The sequence below is a fragment of the Saccoglossus kowalevskii genome, chromosome 21 (assembly GCF_978046115.1).
Source record: "Saccoglossus kowalevskii chromosome 21, keSacKowa6.1, whole genome shotgun sequence".
Classification (NCBI taxonomy): Eukaryota; Metazoa; Hemichordata; class Enteropneusta; family Harrimaniidae; genus Saccoglossus; species Saccoglossus kowalevskii.
The window spans coordinates 4,561,226-4,579,026 of NC_140661.1; the positions used below are offsets into that span (position 1 = coordinate 4,561,226).

The window sequence follows — 17,801 nt, forward strand, 5'->3', positions numbered from 1 at the left end:
TGGATCTGGTCTAAATTTGTGCCAAAAGTTGACTTTGGTATTGAAATGGTTAATATCTTTCAAACTGTATTACCTTTTTTTTGCCTAGGGATCTATCCCATGGGAATCGCAGCACCTATTGAGTCTGCCAAACTCAGGGGGTCTGCCAAACCCAGTGGAGTCTGCCAAACTCAGGGGGTCTGCCAAACCCAGTGGAGTCTGCCAAACTCAGGGGGTCTGCCAAACCCAGTGGAGTCTGCCAAACTCAGGGGGTCTGCCAAACCCAGTGGAGTCTGCCAAACTCAGGGGGTCTGCCAAACCCAGTGGAGTCTGCCAAACTCAGGGGGTCTGCCAAACCCAGTGGAGTCTGCCAAACTCAGGGGGTCTGCCAAACCCAGTGGAGTCTGCCAAACTCAGGGGGTCTGCCAAACCCAGTGGAGTCTGCCAAACTCAGGGGGTCTGCCAAACCCAGTGGAGTCTGCCAAACTCAGGGGGTCTGCCAAACCCAGTGGAGTCTGCCAAACTCAGGGGGTCTGCCAAACCCAGTGGAGTCTGCCAAACTCAGGGGGTCTGCCAAACCCAGTGGAGTCTGCCAAACTCAGGGGGTCTGCCAAACCCAGTGGAGTCTGCCAAACTCAGGGGGTCTGCCAAACCCAGTGGAGTCTGCCAAACTCAGGGGGTCTGCCAAACCCAGTGGAGTCTGCCAAACTCAGGGGGTCTGCCAAACCCAGTGGAGTCTGCCAAACTCAGGGGGTCTGCCAAACCCAGTGGAGTCTGCCAAACTCAGGGGGTCTGCCAAACCCAGTGGAGTCTGCCAAACTCAGGGGGTCTGCCAAACCCAGTGGAGTCTGCCAAACTCAGGGGGTCTGCCAAACCCAGTGGAGTCTGCCAAACTCAGGGGGTCTGCCAAACCCAGTGGAGTCTGCCAAACTCAGGGGGTCTGCCAAACCCAGTGGAGTCTGCCAAACTCAGGGGGTCTGCCAAACCCAGTGGAGTCTGCCAAACTCAGGGGGTCTGCCAAACCCAGTGGAGTCTGCCAAACTCAGGGGGTCTGCCAAACCCAGTGGAGTCTGCCAAACTCAGGGGGTCTGCCAAACCCAGTGGAGTCTGCCAAACTCAGGGGGTCTGCCAAACCCAGTGGAGTCTGCCAAACTCAGGGGGTCTGCCAAACCCAGTGGAGTCTGCCAAACTCAGGGGGTCTGCCAAACCCAGTGGAGTCTGCCAAACTCAGGGGGTCTGCCAAACCCAGTGGAGTCTGCCAAACTCAGGGGGTCTGCCAAACCCAGTGGAGTCTGCCAAACTCAGGGGGTCTGCCAAACCCAGTGGAGTCTGCCAAACTCAGGGGGTCTGCCAAACCCAGTGGAGTCTGCCAAACTCAGGGGGTCTGCCAAACCCAGTGGAGTCTGCCAAACTTGGGGGCATCTGTCCCATGAGAGAACACTGATTCATTCTTATGTTAGCACTGATCATTAAAAACACCAGCTCCTGTTGCAGAAGCTATGATTGTTTACACTTTATCACTGCATTATAATATAGATGCTATATGGAAGAAATATACATACAAAATCACAAGTAGCATATCAATGGACTGTACCTTTGGATTAAAAACAAATTAAGTTGTTTTTGTTATTACCCACAACGAGTATTCAATCAATCCAATCAGAGTGATTCTTGTATATTGTACATTCTTGTATGTATTGTACATTTTGAAAAGTTCTCTCTGATTAGTAGAATATTTGCTTTGTGTGTGTGGTGTCACTGTCAACTATATTTTTGTTACCAGTCAAGTTAGCAATTTACTACGAGAACAAGAAATAAAATCTAGATCAATTTTAAAACTTGTTGAGCTAATATATATAATGGTGGTTACACTTAGTTTTCAATGACTAGTGTGTCCAGTATAACTATAATATGATGGTAGTTTTTAATGATTAGTGCTATACTTTTCCATGTACATTTATGTACTTGTATGTATGAATATCTGCATGCTGTTACAGCAAGTCTTGGGGCAGCCAATTTGCAAACTCGCTAGCGATTTGGCTACCTGCTTTGGTTTTGACTAAACGGTTGGCTTTTGAATCTCGCTGGCGCTGGCTTGTGATCACGTCCACTCTTGGCAAATCTATCTTGCATTAGGGGACATACATTGTAGAATGTTTTTGCGCAGCCTGGTACATGTTTGGATTCCCCTGAATGATTTGAGCCTGTAAATGGCCACAGTCAGCTGGCGTACAAGTGATAATATGATAAATGTGATTAATCCACCGATATTTACTATATGAGGGTAACCATCTTGAACACTGCTTGAAACTAAATAGACAAGTTGAGAAACAGTTTCCTACAAATCAGGGAGAAAATAATAAACTAACACATCCAAACAATCTGTTGGGGCAACATTAAGCCAACCACTGAACAAATCAACCTATTTTGTCGTTCTTGTGTGGACACGAAGAACATAGAACACTTTCCCTGGTATATTTGAAAGCGAAATCGCTGTATGCATCCAACTATAAAACCATCGCTGATTTGCTCTTAAAGTATGACGATCGTCCCCTACTGTTACATAGATTAGCCTTAAGTGGGCGTGGTCACAAGAGGACGGCAGCGAGATTCGAAAGCCAACCGTTTAGTCAAAACCAAAGCAGTTAGCCAATTCGCTAGCAAATTGGCTGCCCCAATACCTCTGAGACGTGCTGTATTATTTACAGTTTCAGTGACAGAGGATCATAATTTTAATTATAGTACAGTATAGCCCAAGAGTAACATATTGTTTCAGACACAAAACCAGTAACATAATTCTCCAGTGAAGTTGCTGACTGGTTTGCTGCACATGCCTCAGGTTTGATGCGTGATTAGAACAAGTTGGAGGTCAATCTGAGGGATGTGTTGAATATCAATAGAAAATACTTTAGTTGTGTAAATTGCTATATGAATGTACTGATGCAGTCTCGCGTGTCAGAAGAAATTTGTCGTTGCATGTGATAACCTGAGTATACTTCATGCATGTACTATGTAGGTGAACAGCACACAAATGTTTGATCTAACCAGATCCAATCACTTGAAAATCTTGAGACACTCAAAGCAAACCAGTCAGTTACCATAGCAAAGTTGCTGTTTTGATGTTTGAAACAATAACAATGTGTATCTAGCCGCAAGATGGCGTGAAGCGGCCATATGACTGAATTGAGCAGAATAATTTGTCTAAATATTAGTAGTTACATGTGCAAATACTACAAAGAATGAATTGAAATTATTCATACATATAACAATGATAAGTAAAGGTAAAAAAAGCTGAATAGCCAGCTTTGGGAGTTAAGTTACGCCTGAATTGTTCAGTATCAAATTTATCTGTTCATCGGGAATAAGTTGATAAAAAAAATTCTGATTTTGTTATTGGTTGTTCAATTTTTAATTTTTTTAAAATTCATATTTTGTTTATGCTGTATAATTTTAGTTACAAGAACAAAGTGGCGCAAGAATCAACTTCAATGATGAGACTGGACTTAAAGAGGATGAGGAGAGAGTAATAGTGATACGCGGTCAGGATGAAAATGCTCAAAAAGCTGAAAGATTAATACGTGAATTTATTTCAAATCAACCTGAAATTCATAATGTAGAAATAATGGTACCACAGAGAGCACTTGGTAGAATTATAGGTATTGTTTTATTTATTTTCAAACACCAATAAAAGTTACAAAATGTGGAATGTTAATGGTACCAGAAAGGATCCCAGAAATGAACTATTTTGAGCAGGCAAACCAGAAGCCAATTGAATTAATTGTATTAAATTTACTCATTTCTGCTATATATTGTTTTGGATATTTATTGAGAGGCTATTTCAATTTTTTCCATCTCTAGTGGCAGCCTTAGATTGAATGAAATAATGGCAGTGTTGATAGTAGCAGCCTCTATACATAAATCAATAAATCTTATACATGACCCCAGAAGGTCACATACCCGAGTCCTTTCTGGGGATACAAATTCACTAGTTGAAGTGAGTTGCAGCCACTATACCTACCTTGCCATAGGTTACACATTTTATGAATACAAATTCAATATTATTTTTTTTAAATATGCATAAACTAATATTGTACATATATTGTAACTATAATTTTTCCGTTGATCAAATCGCAAAGAAAAATTTCCTAGAATCAACTCTTGATACTTACAATGGTGGTAGAAAATATACATGTACACTACAACATCTCCAACCTTTAAACCCATTTCATTTTTTGACTACATGATGAGCAAGTCAGTTGAATTACTTAAATATTTTGTTTTACAATATACTGAACATGCTCCAAAAATTTTGTAAATGGAAGATGTCCATAAAAAAGCTTGATTGATGCAAAAACATTTCAATGCAATGTTTATTTATGCATAAATTATTGTTGGAAGTGAAACTAGTAGATAATTTCATGCAGTATTAACTAGGAACCCATTGTTCCATTAAGCATTTATACTTGAGGGATACATGTACATCAAGAACTCATAGAACACTGCATACAAAGGAGTCTCCCACATTGAACAACAGCAAACTTTCTAGAGGGCAGATCTGATTATGCCGCATAACAACTGCAAACTACATTCGTTTGATGAGCCATCCACACCATTGACAATTTTAAAAAAAAAGCAGTTCATTTTAACCAATTCTAGTGAATTGTTAATTATTAATATCTGTCTATTATGTTATCAAGGGTTGAAAGGAATGTAAAATTGATTCTGGCATTAGAAATTGTTGTAATCTCTCAAAAATTGGCTTCATAGTGTTAGCAATGGAAATTTTGCCTTAACACTAGGTGACATCTCATCTCCCAAGTTCAGACCCTGCTCTTGTTTTCCTATTTATTGTATTAGGGTGCCTGAGTGTGTAACCATGGCAATTAAATAATTTAAAATTTTGATTAATATTCAACTATTATTATTTATAGGTAGGAATGGTGAGAATATACGCACTATGTGTCGTATTTCTAAAACCCGTATTAAAGTGGAAAGACGAAATGATGACAATGATCCAAATCGACAGCAAACCATCACTATCAAAGGATCTATAGAACAAATAAAGCATGCTAAGGTACATACTGATTGAAATAATTTGTAATGATTGACTCATAGATTGTAACTTGTACTCAGGATGGTGCCTATGACCCAGAAGTGGTAACTAGGACCCAGGTTGTAGCAATAGAACCCAGGTTGTAGCATTAGGACCCAGGTTGTAGCAATAGAACCCAGGTTGTAGCATTAGGACCCAGGTTGTAGCAATAGAACCCAGGTTGTAGCATTAGGACCCAGGTTGTAGCAATAGAACCCACAGGTTGTAGCATTAGGACCCAGGTTGTAGCAATAGAACCCAAATTATTGCATTAGGACCCTGGAGTGGTGATTTATTAGAATTAAGGATTTATAAGTAGGACTAAGGATGGTAACTACGAACACAGGGTGGTAACTGAGGTCACACAATGTGGTAATTAGGTAATTGTAACTAGGACCTAGAGGTTGTAACTAAGATTCATGGTTTGTAACTAAGACCCAGGGGTGATAACTGGGTTGTAACTTTGGTGGTTTAGTGGAAAAGGATTATTTGTAAATCTCAGGATGTTCCTTTAATCTATAGAATCTAATTTGTGCATTATAATGTCACTGATTTTGGATTATTTAGTGTCTATTGGAAGAAAAGGTTGCAGAAGAAGAGGAATTTAGAAAGAAGTTGGAAGTGGCATCAGCTAATAGAAGACCTCGCAGTCCTAAGCCTTGGAAGAATAAATCAGATGAGGATGCTCCACCTCAAAGAAGTGCAAAGAAACCAGGTAACTTGTGTAAACCCAACACTGTGGTTCCTCTCAGTTGTGTAGGCAAATACCAGACACCAGTCTACCCTTACACTCTTGTTTACTGTGTTGTAAACCCACCTCTTTGATTAATTTCAGCTGTATCTAAATACGAGATTTCAGACACCAGTCTGCCCTCATACTCTGATTACTTTGAAGTGTATGTATCAGCCGTTGACACTGCTGGACATTTTTGGGTTCAAGTTTTAGGTAAAAAATCTCAGCAACTTGACTATTTGGTGGAGACAATGACCCAATACTACTCATTACAAGAAAATAGAGAGGTAAGGCTAAACACATTTATAGCATGGTTATAGTTTAAATCACTGAGTGATTGTCGATAGCAGAGTGATTGTTGCTCGTCTAATAATCAGTAGTTGTGGAATAAAGTTGAACACTAATCGATTACTGAATCGACCAATGTCATGTGCAGAGATTCATTCAACTTTGGGGAACTTTGGATAAAGGTCTGTATGTGCTTGAACTGGTTCACAGCACAAAATGTTGTTTTCATCATGGACATAGGTGAAGATACAAACTTGTACTGGATTTTCAATTCTTTGTCATCAAATCATTTAATCATTCGCCCCATACTCACATGAGGAGGTATTATTTAGGATTTGTCTACAACTTCAGCCACTATTACTCTAGTAGTCTAGAATCTTGAACCAGAAATAAATATTAATGAATTTGACACTAGAAGAACATTAAATTGGCATTTAGTGAGCTGGCTATACATTCAAATTGTGAAAATTCTCCAGGTTAACCTTAAAAATACATGGTTAGACTAATCTCAGTGACACTATTCAATCAAATACGATGCAGTTTTAAACAATTTAGGAAAATATTGAGACCATTCCTGCTTTAAATTTACAATTTTATCTTTCTTTGTAACATAAAATATTTTTCTTTCAGATGCATATATTATCTTCTATCAATATTGGTGATATTGTGAGCGTGCCATTCCCATATGATAACTTGTGGTATCGAGCAAAAGTAACAAATATCAATACCGAAGAGAATCTGGTATCTGTCTACTATGTAGATTATGGTGATAACAGTGAACTAGATAGAGGATTGGTACTATCATTGAGGTAGGTGTCTACGATGTAGATTATGGTGATAGTAGTGAACTAGATAGAGGATTGATACTATCATTGAGGTAGGTGTCTACTATGTAGATTATGGTGATAGTAGTGAACTAGATAGAGAACTGATACTATCTTTGAGGTAGGTGTCTACTATGTAGATTATGGTGATAGTGAACTAGATAGGGCATTGATACTATCATTGAGATAGGTGTCTACTATGTAGATTATGGTGATAGTAGTGAACTAGATAGAGGATTGATACTATCATTGAGATAGGTGTCTACTATGTAGATTATGGTGATAGTAGTGAACTAGATAGAGAACTGATACTATCATTGAGATAGGTGTCTGTTATGCAGATTATGGTGATAGTAGTGAACTAGATAGAGGATTGATACTATCTTTGAGGTAGGTGTCTACTATGTAGATTATGGTGATAGTAGTGAACTAGATAGAGGATTGATACTATCATTGAGATAGGTGTATACTATGTAGATTATGGTGATAGTAGTGAACTAGATAGAGAACTGATACTATCATTGAGATAGGTGTCTGTTATGCAGATTATGGTGATAGTAGTGAACTAGATAGAGGATTGATACTATCTTTGAGGTAGGTGTCTACTATGTAGATTATGGTGATAGTAGAGAACTAGATAGGGGATTGATACTATCATTGAGGTAGGTGTCTGTTATGTAGATTATGGTGATAGTAGTGAACTAGATAGAGGATTGATACTATCATTGAGGTAGGTGTCTACTATGTAGATTATGGTGATAGTAGAGAACTAGATAGGGGATTGATACTATCATTGAGGTAGGTGTCTACTATGTAGATTATGGTGATAGTAGTGAACTAGATAGAGAATTAATACTATCATTGAGATAGGTGTCTACTATGTAGATTATGGTGATAGTAGTGAACTAGATAGAGAATTAATACTATCATTGAGATAGGTGTCTGTTATGCAGATTATGGTGATAGTAGTGAACTAGATAGAGGATTGATACTATCTTTGAGGTAGGTGTCTACTATGTAGATTATGGTGATAGTAGAGAACTAGATAGGGGATTGATACTATCATTGAGGTAGGTGTCTACTATGTAGATTATGGTGATAGTAGTGAACTAGATAGAGAATTAATACTATCATTGAGATAGGTGTCTGTTATGTAGATTATGGTGATAGTAGTGAACTAGATAGAGGACTGATACTATCATTGAGATAGGTGTCTACTATGTAGGTTATGGTGATAGTAGAGAACTAGATAGGGGATTGATACTATCATTGAGGTAGGTGTCTACTATGTAGATTATGGTGATAGCAGTGAACTAGATAAAGGACTGATACTATCATTGAGATAGGTGTCTACTATGTAGATTATGGTGATAGCAGTGAATTAGATAGAGGACTGATACTATCATTGAGGTAGGTGTCTACTATGTAGATTATGGTGATAGTAGAGAACTAGATCGGGGATTGATACTATCATTGAGGTAGGTGTCTGTTATGTAGATTATGGTGATAGTAGTGAACTAGATAGGGGATTGATACTATCATTGAGGTAGGTGTCTACTATGTAGATTAGGGTGATAGTGAACTAGATAGGGGATTGATACTATCATTGAGGTAGGTGTCTACTATGTAGATTATGGTGATAGTGAACTAGATAGAGAATTAATACTATCATTGAGATAGGTGTCTACTATGTAGATTATGGTGATAGTAGTGAACTAGATAGAGGATTGATACTATCATTGAGATAGGTGTCTACTATGTAGATTATGGTGATAGTAGTAAACTAGATAGAGGATTGATACTATCATTGAGATAGGTGTCTACTATGTAGATTATGGTGATAGTAGTGAACTAGATAAAGGATTGATACTATCATTGAGGTAGGTGTCTACTATGTAGATTATGGTGATAGTAGAGTTATAGTAAACTGGAAGATTATAGTACATCTGTTAAACATGATTGATTTGTAACTTCTTTATTTCTTTAGGAGTGATTTTTTGAGCCTAGCCTTCCAAGCTGTTGAAAGTTTTCTTGCCAATCTAGAACCAGCAGGTATGTTTTCATATCAATTTTGGTTATTGTAGCTGTTATTGTAATTTTGGTCGCATCATAGCAATGAAATTGAGAATGAAGTGTTTTTTGGTACTTTTTGATTTATTTTTCCCTTTTTTTTCATTTTCTTCCCCTGATCTATATAACCAGTATTTGAAAAATACACCAGTCTATAGTAAACACATAATTATTTATTTTTTATCAAAGATGGTGAATGGTCAGAGAAAGCGACTGATGAGTTTGAAGACTTGACTTACTGTGCTAAATGGAAAGTACTGATGGCAAGAATATTGAGCTATAAACAGACAGACAAAGGCCCTGTACCATGTGTTGAATTGATTGATACTAATGGCCCACAGGTTAGTATATATAGGCCCTGTACCATGTGTTGAATTGATTGATACTAATGGCCCACAGGTTAGTCAGTGTAGGAAATTTGTCCAGATTACATACCAGACATCAGGGCTGGTAACTTTCAAAAGTTACAAGCCCTGCTAAAATGTTACCAGTCCCGCACATTTTTTCAATTATTTTCGCACACACACACACACACAAATAAACACAAGTTGTATACAATACACTATGCACGGTTTATTTTAACAACAAAGTAGCTGTAGAGAACATGCATATTCAGAAAATGATATATCAGACGTCTGTGTCACTGTTGCTCTCAGCTAGATCAGAAAAATCTGAACCATAGTCAGAATCTAATCCAGCTACCAAATGAGCATCACCATCACCATCTGTTTCAGCTTCTGCAACTTCCTCCTCATCAAGTGCTTCAGCAGCTCTCTGCTGCTCTACTGCTTCATCTACTGCCTGTATAGCACTCAACTTCTTTCTCCTCTGTCCTTCCATAAAACTTGGTTTTTTAAAAAAATTAGTATTTATTGATTTTCAGCCCCCAAGTTACTGTGGGTGGAGCATTCTTTGCGTCGAATATCGATTTGGCTTGTTTATGACCAATTGACATTTCATGGCATGTGAGGGCATCATGTCTTAAATTGGTACAGCCGGTTACAAACGATCCCTTTCCGTACTTACGGAGTTTGTCTGGTATTTTGCGGTTTGATAACGGCCCGTAAATAGCCCGGCAGATACGGCAATACACCGTATGATTACCGGTGTCATCGGTGACCAGCCATTCTTTGAACTCGGTCTTCCAGCTTGGAACGATTTTGCGAGTACGTTTTGACTGGTCATACTCCTTATTTGCCGCAATTCTATCGATGCTCGACTTCTGTTTCTTTGTTGGAGGGTCTATCCCCAAAAAACGATACATGTTGTACGCGAAATGAAAACTTTGTAAACAAACTACTCAACGATAGAACTGGTCAGGGGTCACCGGAAGTGTCACTGCACCATGGGAGATAGGACCTGACCCGAGGTCACGTACCTATTATTATGTTAATAGGTCAATGGATTCCGTGTTGTGGGTTGAGAATGCGTGTCGGCAAGTCGCGATGTGCGACGGCAATGCAATATTTTCATAGTTTTGGCTGATCACGTTTCTGTTTAAAATGTTTAGAGCACATATAAAGAATGGTAGCTTGTTTTTATTTTAATTTCGGCGGAAGAATGTGGTAACATGTTACCCGACCACCGGACAGGGAAGTTTGAAATTCAACCAGTCCGATACGAAAGTTACCCGTCTCGGGCGTGCGGACGGGCAGGAATTTCATGGGTTAGTATATATAGGCCCTGTACCATGTGTTGAATTGATTGATACTAATGGCCCACAGGTTAGTATATATAGGCCCTGTACCATGTGTTGAATTGATTGATACTAATGGCCCACAGGTTAGTATATATAGGCCCTGTACCATGTGTTGAATTGATTGATACTAATGGTAACAAATATTGCTGATAGGGTGGTCATTTAAGGCAGGTAGTCTTTATACACAGGTTACTCATACATTATACTTTGGGACTGTCTAAAAGTGGTCACTATAGGCAGGTGGTCTTTATACAAAGGTTACTCATACATTATACTTTGGGACTGTCTAAAAGAGGTTTCTACAGGCAGGTAGTCTTTATACACAGGTTACTCATACATTATACTTTGGGACTGTCTAAAAGTGGTCACTATAGGCAGGTGGTCTTTATACAAAGGTTACTCATACATTATACTTTGGGACTGTCTAAAAGAGGTTTCTACAGGCAGGTAGTCTTTATACACAGGTTACTCATACATTATACTTTGGGACTGTCTAAAAGAGGTTTCTACAGGCAGGTGGTTTTTTTATAGGTATGGATATTGTACAAGATATTTCTCAGAAATGATAACAGTTTTCCTCAACAACTTTTGTTTTATAGTTTCGTCATAGTACATAATATCCAGTGACTCCATCCAATGTCAATGTCGTTTCAAGTTATGACAATTTTTAGTCTTTGTTTGGATGTACGGTAGTCAGAAAACAAAGACTTGTAATTTCACCTCTGCGTCCATCTGCAACTATATCTCAGACATGCCTGGACTGAATTCATTCAAACTACACACATACATCACACATCATACTATACATATGCACATTTGTTTCATGATCCAATTCAAGGTGGCCATTTTAGAGCTAAAAATTTATCAAAATCAAATATTTCCTCCATTCCTGAACTTGATCTTGATCATGCATGAACATATTTCATTCAACATAATAGGTCCTTGATGCACATAATTTTTTTCCAGATCAGAGTAAAAATGGTTGACTGGCGAAAATTTTGTTATAATAAATGCATTTACAGGGTCATATCTACATGCTTTGATTGATTACATTCAGAATGTTCACATTACACATCATATCTTACATAAGCATATGCATTTGTTTCATAATGCAATTCAATATAGCTGCTAAAAATTCATCAAAATTGAGCATTTCTGCCAACTGAATCTCAGTTGTGTATGTACATTTCATTCAAACTCGATATGTCAACATATTGGGAACTTGATGCCGTCAGCTCTGTTGTTAAATGGGAGCAGTTGGGATAGTCAATCCGCACCCCACGTCAACTTTTTCTTTTTTTTAACCTCTATTGATTTCATACTTGGTACATATGTTCCTTGGGTGGATGTCTATGAGATGTGGTCATTTTGAGATCATTTCAAGGAACAAATTAGTTCTGTAAGACAATTATCTTGACCTCGATCAATACAACTCCAAATGGAATTTTCAAGGAAGATCTAAAATCACTGAAGAAAAAAAGGCCTTAAAGCAATGTTCTCGTTAAAAGAAAAAAAATAAGCTCAAATAAAATAAAAAATGTTCAGCTACATTTGTCACTTTTTGACAAATTCATTCAACCAATCATTGTCTATGGAAGGCAATTTAATAATTATATAAACAGAATATCCAGTAACACACTCTTATATGAGGCATTTTTGGTTATCAGAAACACAAAAAGCAAAATGGTACATGAAAACAAAATCCATTCTAAATGATGCAACACTACCATGACCTCATAGATTCTCATGATCAGCAAAATTAATAAATATTGTTGTATAACTAAAAAATGGATATTCAGTAATGAGAAAAGTGAAATATATGACAATAGAAAAAAGGGTAACAAAGGAAATAAACTATTTAAAGAACATATTGTCTTTTTAAAAAAACTAAGTTTAGAGGATTTATTTGACAAACGTCAGAAATATTGAACTCCATGAATTAATTAATAAGTTTTGTCTAAGTAACCATTCAAAATGGCTGTTTGTTGGCCATTTTGTTTTAACGAATGCTGTTTTTGGAGCCATACTGCTAACATGGCTGGATTTTACACATCATCATGTAATACAATGGCACATACATCTGTTTCAGAATCTGATTCAAGATGGCTATTGGTCATTTTCCTCCTAGAAATACTTTATTCATGGGCAGAGTATAGGAAGGAATTGCACAAATAAACTGGTTTCACTTTGTATCATGTCTGTCACATGAGTGTGAATAATCATTTGGAACTAATGTTCACAGTCACTAAAACATGATAGGGACTTGTTATTGACAATAACTTGTATTTTTGTGTCTTCATATACTAGGATGTCAACATCAACCATCGTATGGCAGATCTTGGATACGCTGTCACCTCAATTAGACAGGGTGTGGCACCCGGGTCTCCAAGGAAATCCAAATACACTGGCAGAGCTAGAATGGGAATCTGTTTCCCACCATCAGAAGTTGAAACCGTACAAGCTTTGGTGAAGTCAAACACAAAATACTCAGGTGACAAAAAGACAGTTAATGAAACAAAACACTCTACTCCAAAACTTAACGGCGATGATACTTTTAAAATTGGAGCTGGGGATTCTGATTTATCAAAAGATGTTAGTGAATGTGTAAAGTCAGGTGATGTCAGTGAAGTTCTTGATACTGTTATTGTTAAAAAAACGCAGCCTGTCTTGGAAGAAGCAATTGTCGCTCAGAGAGATTGTGTCTTAAGTGCCTCTACACCAATAAAACCAGACAATACAATGCTTGGTATGCCTATTAGTGCCTCATTAGAAAGGCAAAATGTGGATGAACACGGAACTGAAATAAATGTGAAAAAAGATGTTTCTGAGGATTCTAGTTACATTGACATAGTGCAGAGTGGAGACAGTGCTTCAAGTGAGAAAGGCACGACCTCTGACCTCACTGATAGTAGTGTTAACAGCTCCACTATTTCTGTGAAGTACAGTGATAACACCGAAACCACATCCTTGGATTCTAGCTATATCTCTGACAAGTCTGAAGCCAGTTCTTATGTTGTAATAGATAGCTACTCAGATTCCAGTGTTCTTGCTGATGTGTCAAATCTGGATACCTCAAATTTGCAGAGCAGCAGCACCCTGGCTTTGTCAAGCAGTAATGCATCAACAACAGACCAATCATCTTCAAAACTTGAAACTTCAAATTCTGAAGATAGATCTCCAGTTTCTGAAACTAGCGCATCTTTCATGTCGGCCTTTTCTTTCTCATCACCTGATTCAATTGTAAGCTATTTCGATACAACTGCCACTACTGATGAGACATGTTCTGGGGGTGAGGATACAACTGTGGAAGGTGGTGATTCAACACGATCTGCTGGTGACAGCAATAGCAGCCTGCCACCAAATTCTGACAGCATACTCAACACAACAGATACCACTGAGACCAGCGAGCCAACACCTGATATGAGTACTTTCAGTGGCAACCAAGAAAGTTTTTGTTACAGCACTCCATCAAGGGAAACTGAAACATCTCAGTCAGCTACTGGATTTGATATCAGTTTATCTACATTTAACAGTAGTAGTTGTACAGAGTCTAAATCCGAGCACTCCACAACCAGCGGTAGTTCTAAGCCAGAGTCTCTGAAAGTGTCGTCAACTAGCGGTAGTTACTCAGTAATGGGCAGCGGTGACTATGATACAAAACCTGCAGAGCTTTCCCCGTTTGACACAAGTCTTCCGGATTCAGTCTTTGAAGGAATGGCAGATGGTAGTTTTACTGGTACCTCTGGATCCCGTAGTGATGAAGAGTTAAGTACTGATACTACAGATACTGATAGTACTGACCAATCGCCAGATTCCAGTATTGCTAGTCAAAGTAGTGAATATAGCGGGGATGAGACACATGAAAATAGAAAATCGTCAACTTCATCCAATGAAGTCTAAGACATCACTTTATTTTCATCTTATTTTTGTTTTTTGGGCAAAAAAATGGCTAAATAAAGCCGACTAATCATTTGTTATTAATGTGAGGTAGTAAAAATTATTAGTCCCCGTTCGGACGCAGTCCGAAAACGGGGACTTATGTTTTGCCCTGTGTGCGTCCGTCCGTTCGTCCGTCCGTGCGTCCGTGATCACCTGTATCTCGAACATGCATGGACCGATTGAGTTCAAACTTCACTCATACATCACACATTATATGGGACATATGCACATGCATTTTTTTCATGATCCGATTAACGATAGCCGAATAGCAGCCATTTTAAGGCCGAAAATGCATCAAAATCGCACATTTTCACCATTCCGGACCCGGATCTCAGTTATGCATGGACGGATTTTGTTCAAATTTGGTACATACATTAAACATAATAGGACCTTGATGCACGTCATTTTTTTTGGGGGATCGGGTTCGAAATGGCCGACTGGTGGCCATTTTGTTTTAAAGAATTCAGTTCTGGATCCGTATCTGAGACATGCTTGGATTGATCGAGTTCAAACTTCACACACACAAGGTACATCATGTCACAAATATGTATGTGCATTTGTTTCATGATCTCATTAACGATAGCCAAATGGCGGCCGCTTTAAGGCCGAAAATGCATTGAAATCGCACATTTTCACCATTCCGGACCCGGATCTCAGTTATGCATGGACGGATTTCATTCAAATTTGGTACATACATTAAACATAATAGGACCTTGATGCACGTCATTTTTTTTTTCGGATCAAGTTCGAAATAGCCGACTGGCGGCCATTTTGTTTTAAAGAATTCAGTTCTGGATCCGTATCCGAGACATGTCTGGATTGATCAAGTTCAAACTTCACACACACATGGTACATCATGTCATAAATATGTATGTGCCTTTGTTTCATGATCTGCTTAACAATAGCGAAATGATGGCCATTTTAAGGCCGAAAATGCATCAAAATCACGTATTTTCACAATTCCAGAACCGGATCTCAGTCATGCATGGATGGATTTTGTTCAGATTTAGCACAATGTGTTGTACATATGCAGGTGCATTTCGGTCATGATCTGCTTTGAATGTATATGTCACTCAAATATGAACGGAACGGGGACGTGTCATTGACAATGACTTGTTTTATTAAAGTTCAGTATAACAATGAAAACATTTCTGTTTCAGTAAAAATGATTGTGATTACTCATCATATTCAGTTTGCAGTCTTTAATTTCTACACAGGGTGAATATATATCTCAAATTTTACAAAGGAAAATATTTACATTGAGTGTAGCATTGAAGTGCCAATTCATCATAGGCTTCAGTGTTGAGGTGGAACACGCCTAACAACTATGTTCTTTGTACCATGTTGCTATCAGCATTTCTTGTCATGTATTTATCCAAGTAACTGAGCACAGGACTTAAAATACTGAATCATTTCCTCTGGCTTTGACATCATTTTTCACTACAACCTGGAACGAAAGGTTAGGATTAGGGAAATTTGTTGGTGAATTTGATAACAGAGATCTTGACTAGTACCGGTAGAGCTGTTAATATACAGTGCCATTGCAACTGTGCATATTCTAATGTTCAAATTTTGGTAAATAGTTAATATATTTGTCCCATATGCATGACATTGCTATGTGTAGCATGGGACTCACATTAAATGCTCCACCCCTTTTAATATATTTTTATCTTTTGAACATTTGGATTGATATGGTAAAAATATTTTGGTGATTGTGTGATCTGATAAAAATGAAAAGTCTCTGAATACCTTGAAAGATTCTAATTTCATAATATTAATGATATTAATAATTCTGATTATGTCACTTGAATTTCCCATGACAGATGTTTATTACTGTATCAACAATATCTATTGCAATAACTTAATTGATTTGGTTCAAAAATTACATTTAATTTTAAATAAATGAACCTGTGAAAAAATCACTGTTAAATGATCTGTCATGTATACTGAGTTTTGGTTGGTCCTTTGTGTTTGAAATATTGTAACAATGTTTCTATCTGTATCAATGCAAAATATTATATACACACACACCCCCACACACACACACCCACCCACCCACCCAACATTCTATTCCAGATAATTTTTTTCACTGGAAAATACTTTATTTTTACTTGGAATTTTATTTTGCTGTTTTCACTGAAGAGATGAATCAGTGAATATCACCCCCTCCCCCCAAGTTTTACATTCAACTCATTAAAAATCAGTAAAAATAAATGTTTCACAAAACAGCAAAAATGCATTTTCAGCAAAAATTAATTCCAGCCAAAATAAACTATTTCACTGTATTAGATTTCCCGCTTTTTCTCTCTCGTATTTAAAGGAATCTTTTGGGAATTGCTCCAGTGCTGGAAAAATTAGCCTAAAAAATTCTGGTAAATCATTCTTGTACTATTTAATTAGAAAGCTGCCACATTTTATTCTCTCCGCACATTTCCAAAAATTTTTTTTTTTTTTCTCCCATGGATTATTTTATGTGGGTGCAATAGATTAGATAAGGTTGGGGAAGAATAAATCAGTCTATTTATAGAAATAGACAGTTGACCTTTTGTCTATTTAATATTTACAATCATGGCACCAAATGGAATGTGACAACTTTAGGCCTTATGATTCACGCACACAGTGAATGATTGGCAAGATTTGTTATCCAAAAATGAGATAGCATTATACATGAATGCTGATGTTATTAAATACATGTGTATGTGTTCCTGTTAAAATAACAGGTCACAACTAATGACACATAATTTCACAATGCTACTGGTACAAACTATATTGGTCTTTTTGTCAAGTACATTTGCACCGTCTTTCTTCCAACTGATACATATAAACCAGAGAAGCTGGTAGTGACATTTAAATACAATCATGAAAACATTGATCCGTGATTTGCACAAGTAGACTCGATATCTGCATTTCTGTTGAACAGATGTGCATGTAATGAGACCATGATATTCAAATTTATGTGATCTATGCAAAATTTTGCAATTATTCATCAAATACTTTTATTTAAAATATACAATGTACTTTATCTTGATATGTTTTATGCATCACTTTGTGTTATTTATACCTGAATATAGACTGCTTGATCTATTCTTCTGCATGTAATTTTCCTAACTTTTATTTATTTATCTAATTTTCTATAATGTTTGAGAGAAAGGGGGAGTTGCTTGTTCTACCCTCTAG

The 17,801-nt window shown here is 37.6% G+C and overlaps 1 protein-coding gene across 1 annotated transcript in view; it reads left to right on the forward strand.

Moving 5' to 3' along the window:
- Window positions 1-14,954, forward strand: part of LOC144352405 (uncharacterized) — a 38,371-nt gene extending 23,417 nt beyond the window's left edge. Inside the window, exons 4-11 of the mRNA XM_085495400.1 lie at window positions 3,434-3,635; window positions 4,911-5,053; window positions 5,639-5,786; window positions 5,907-6,091; window positions 6,723-6,901; window positions 8,904-8,968; window positions 9,176-9,327; window positions 12,993-14,954. Coding sequence (XP_085351526.1) covers window positions 3,434-3,635; window positions 4,911-5,053; window positions 5,639-5,786; window positions 5,907-6,091; window positions 6,723-6,901; window positions 8,904-8,968; window positions 9,176-9,327; window positions 12,993-14,585 — 2,667 coding nt within the window. The 3' untranslated portion in view covers window positions 14,586-14,954. The remainder of the gene's footprint in view (window positions 1-3,433; window positions 3,636-4,910; window positions 5,054-5,638; window positions 5,787-5,906; window positions 6,092-6,722; window positions 6,902-8,903; window positions 8,969-9,175; window positions 9,328-12,992) is intronic.
- The last annotated feature ends 2,847 nt before the right edge of the window (window positions 14,955-17,801 follow it).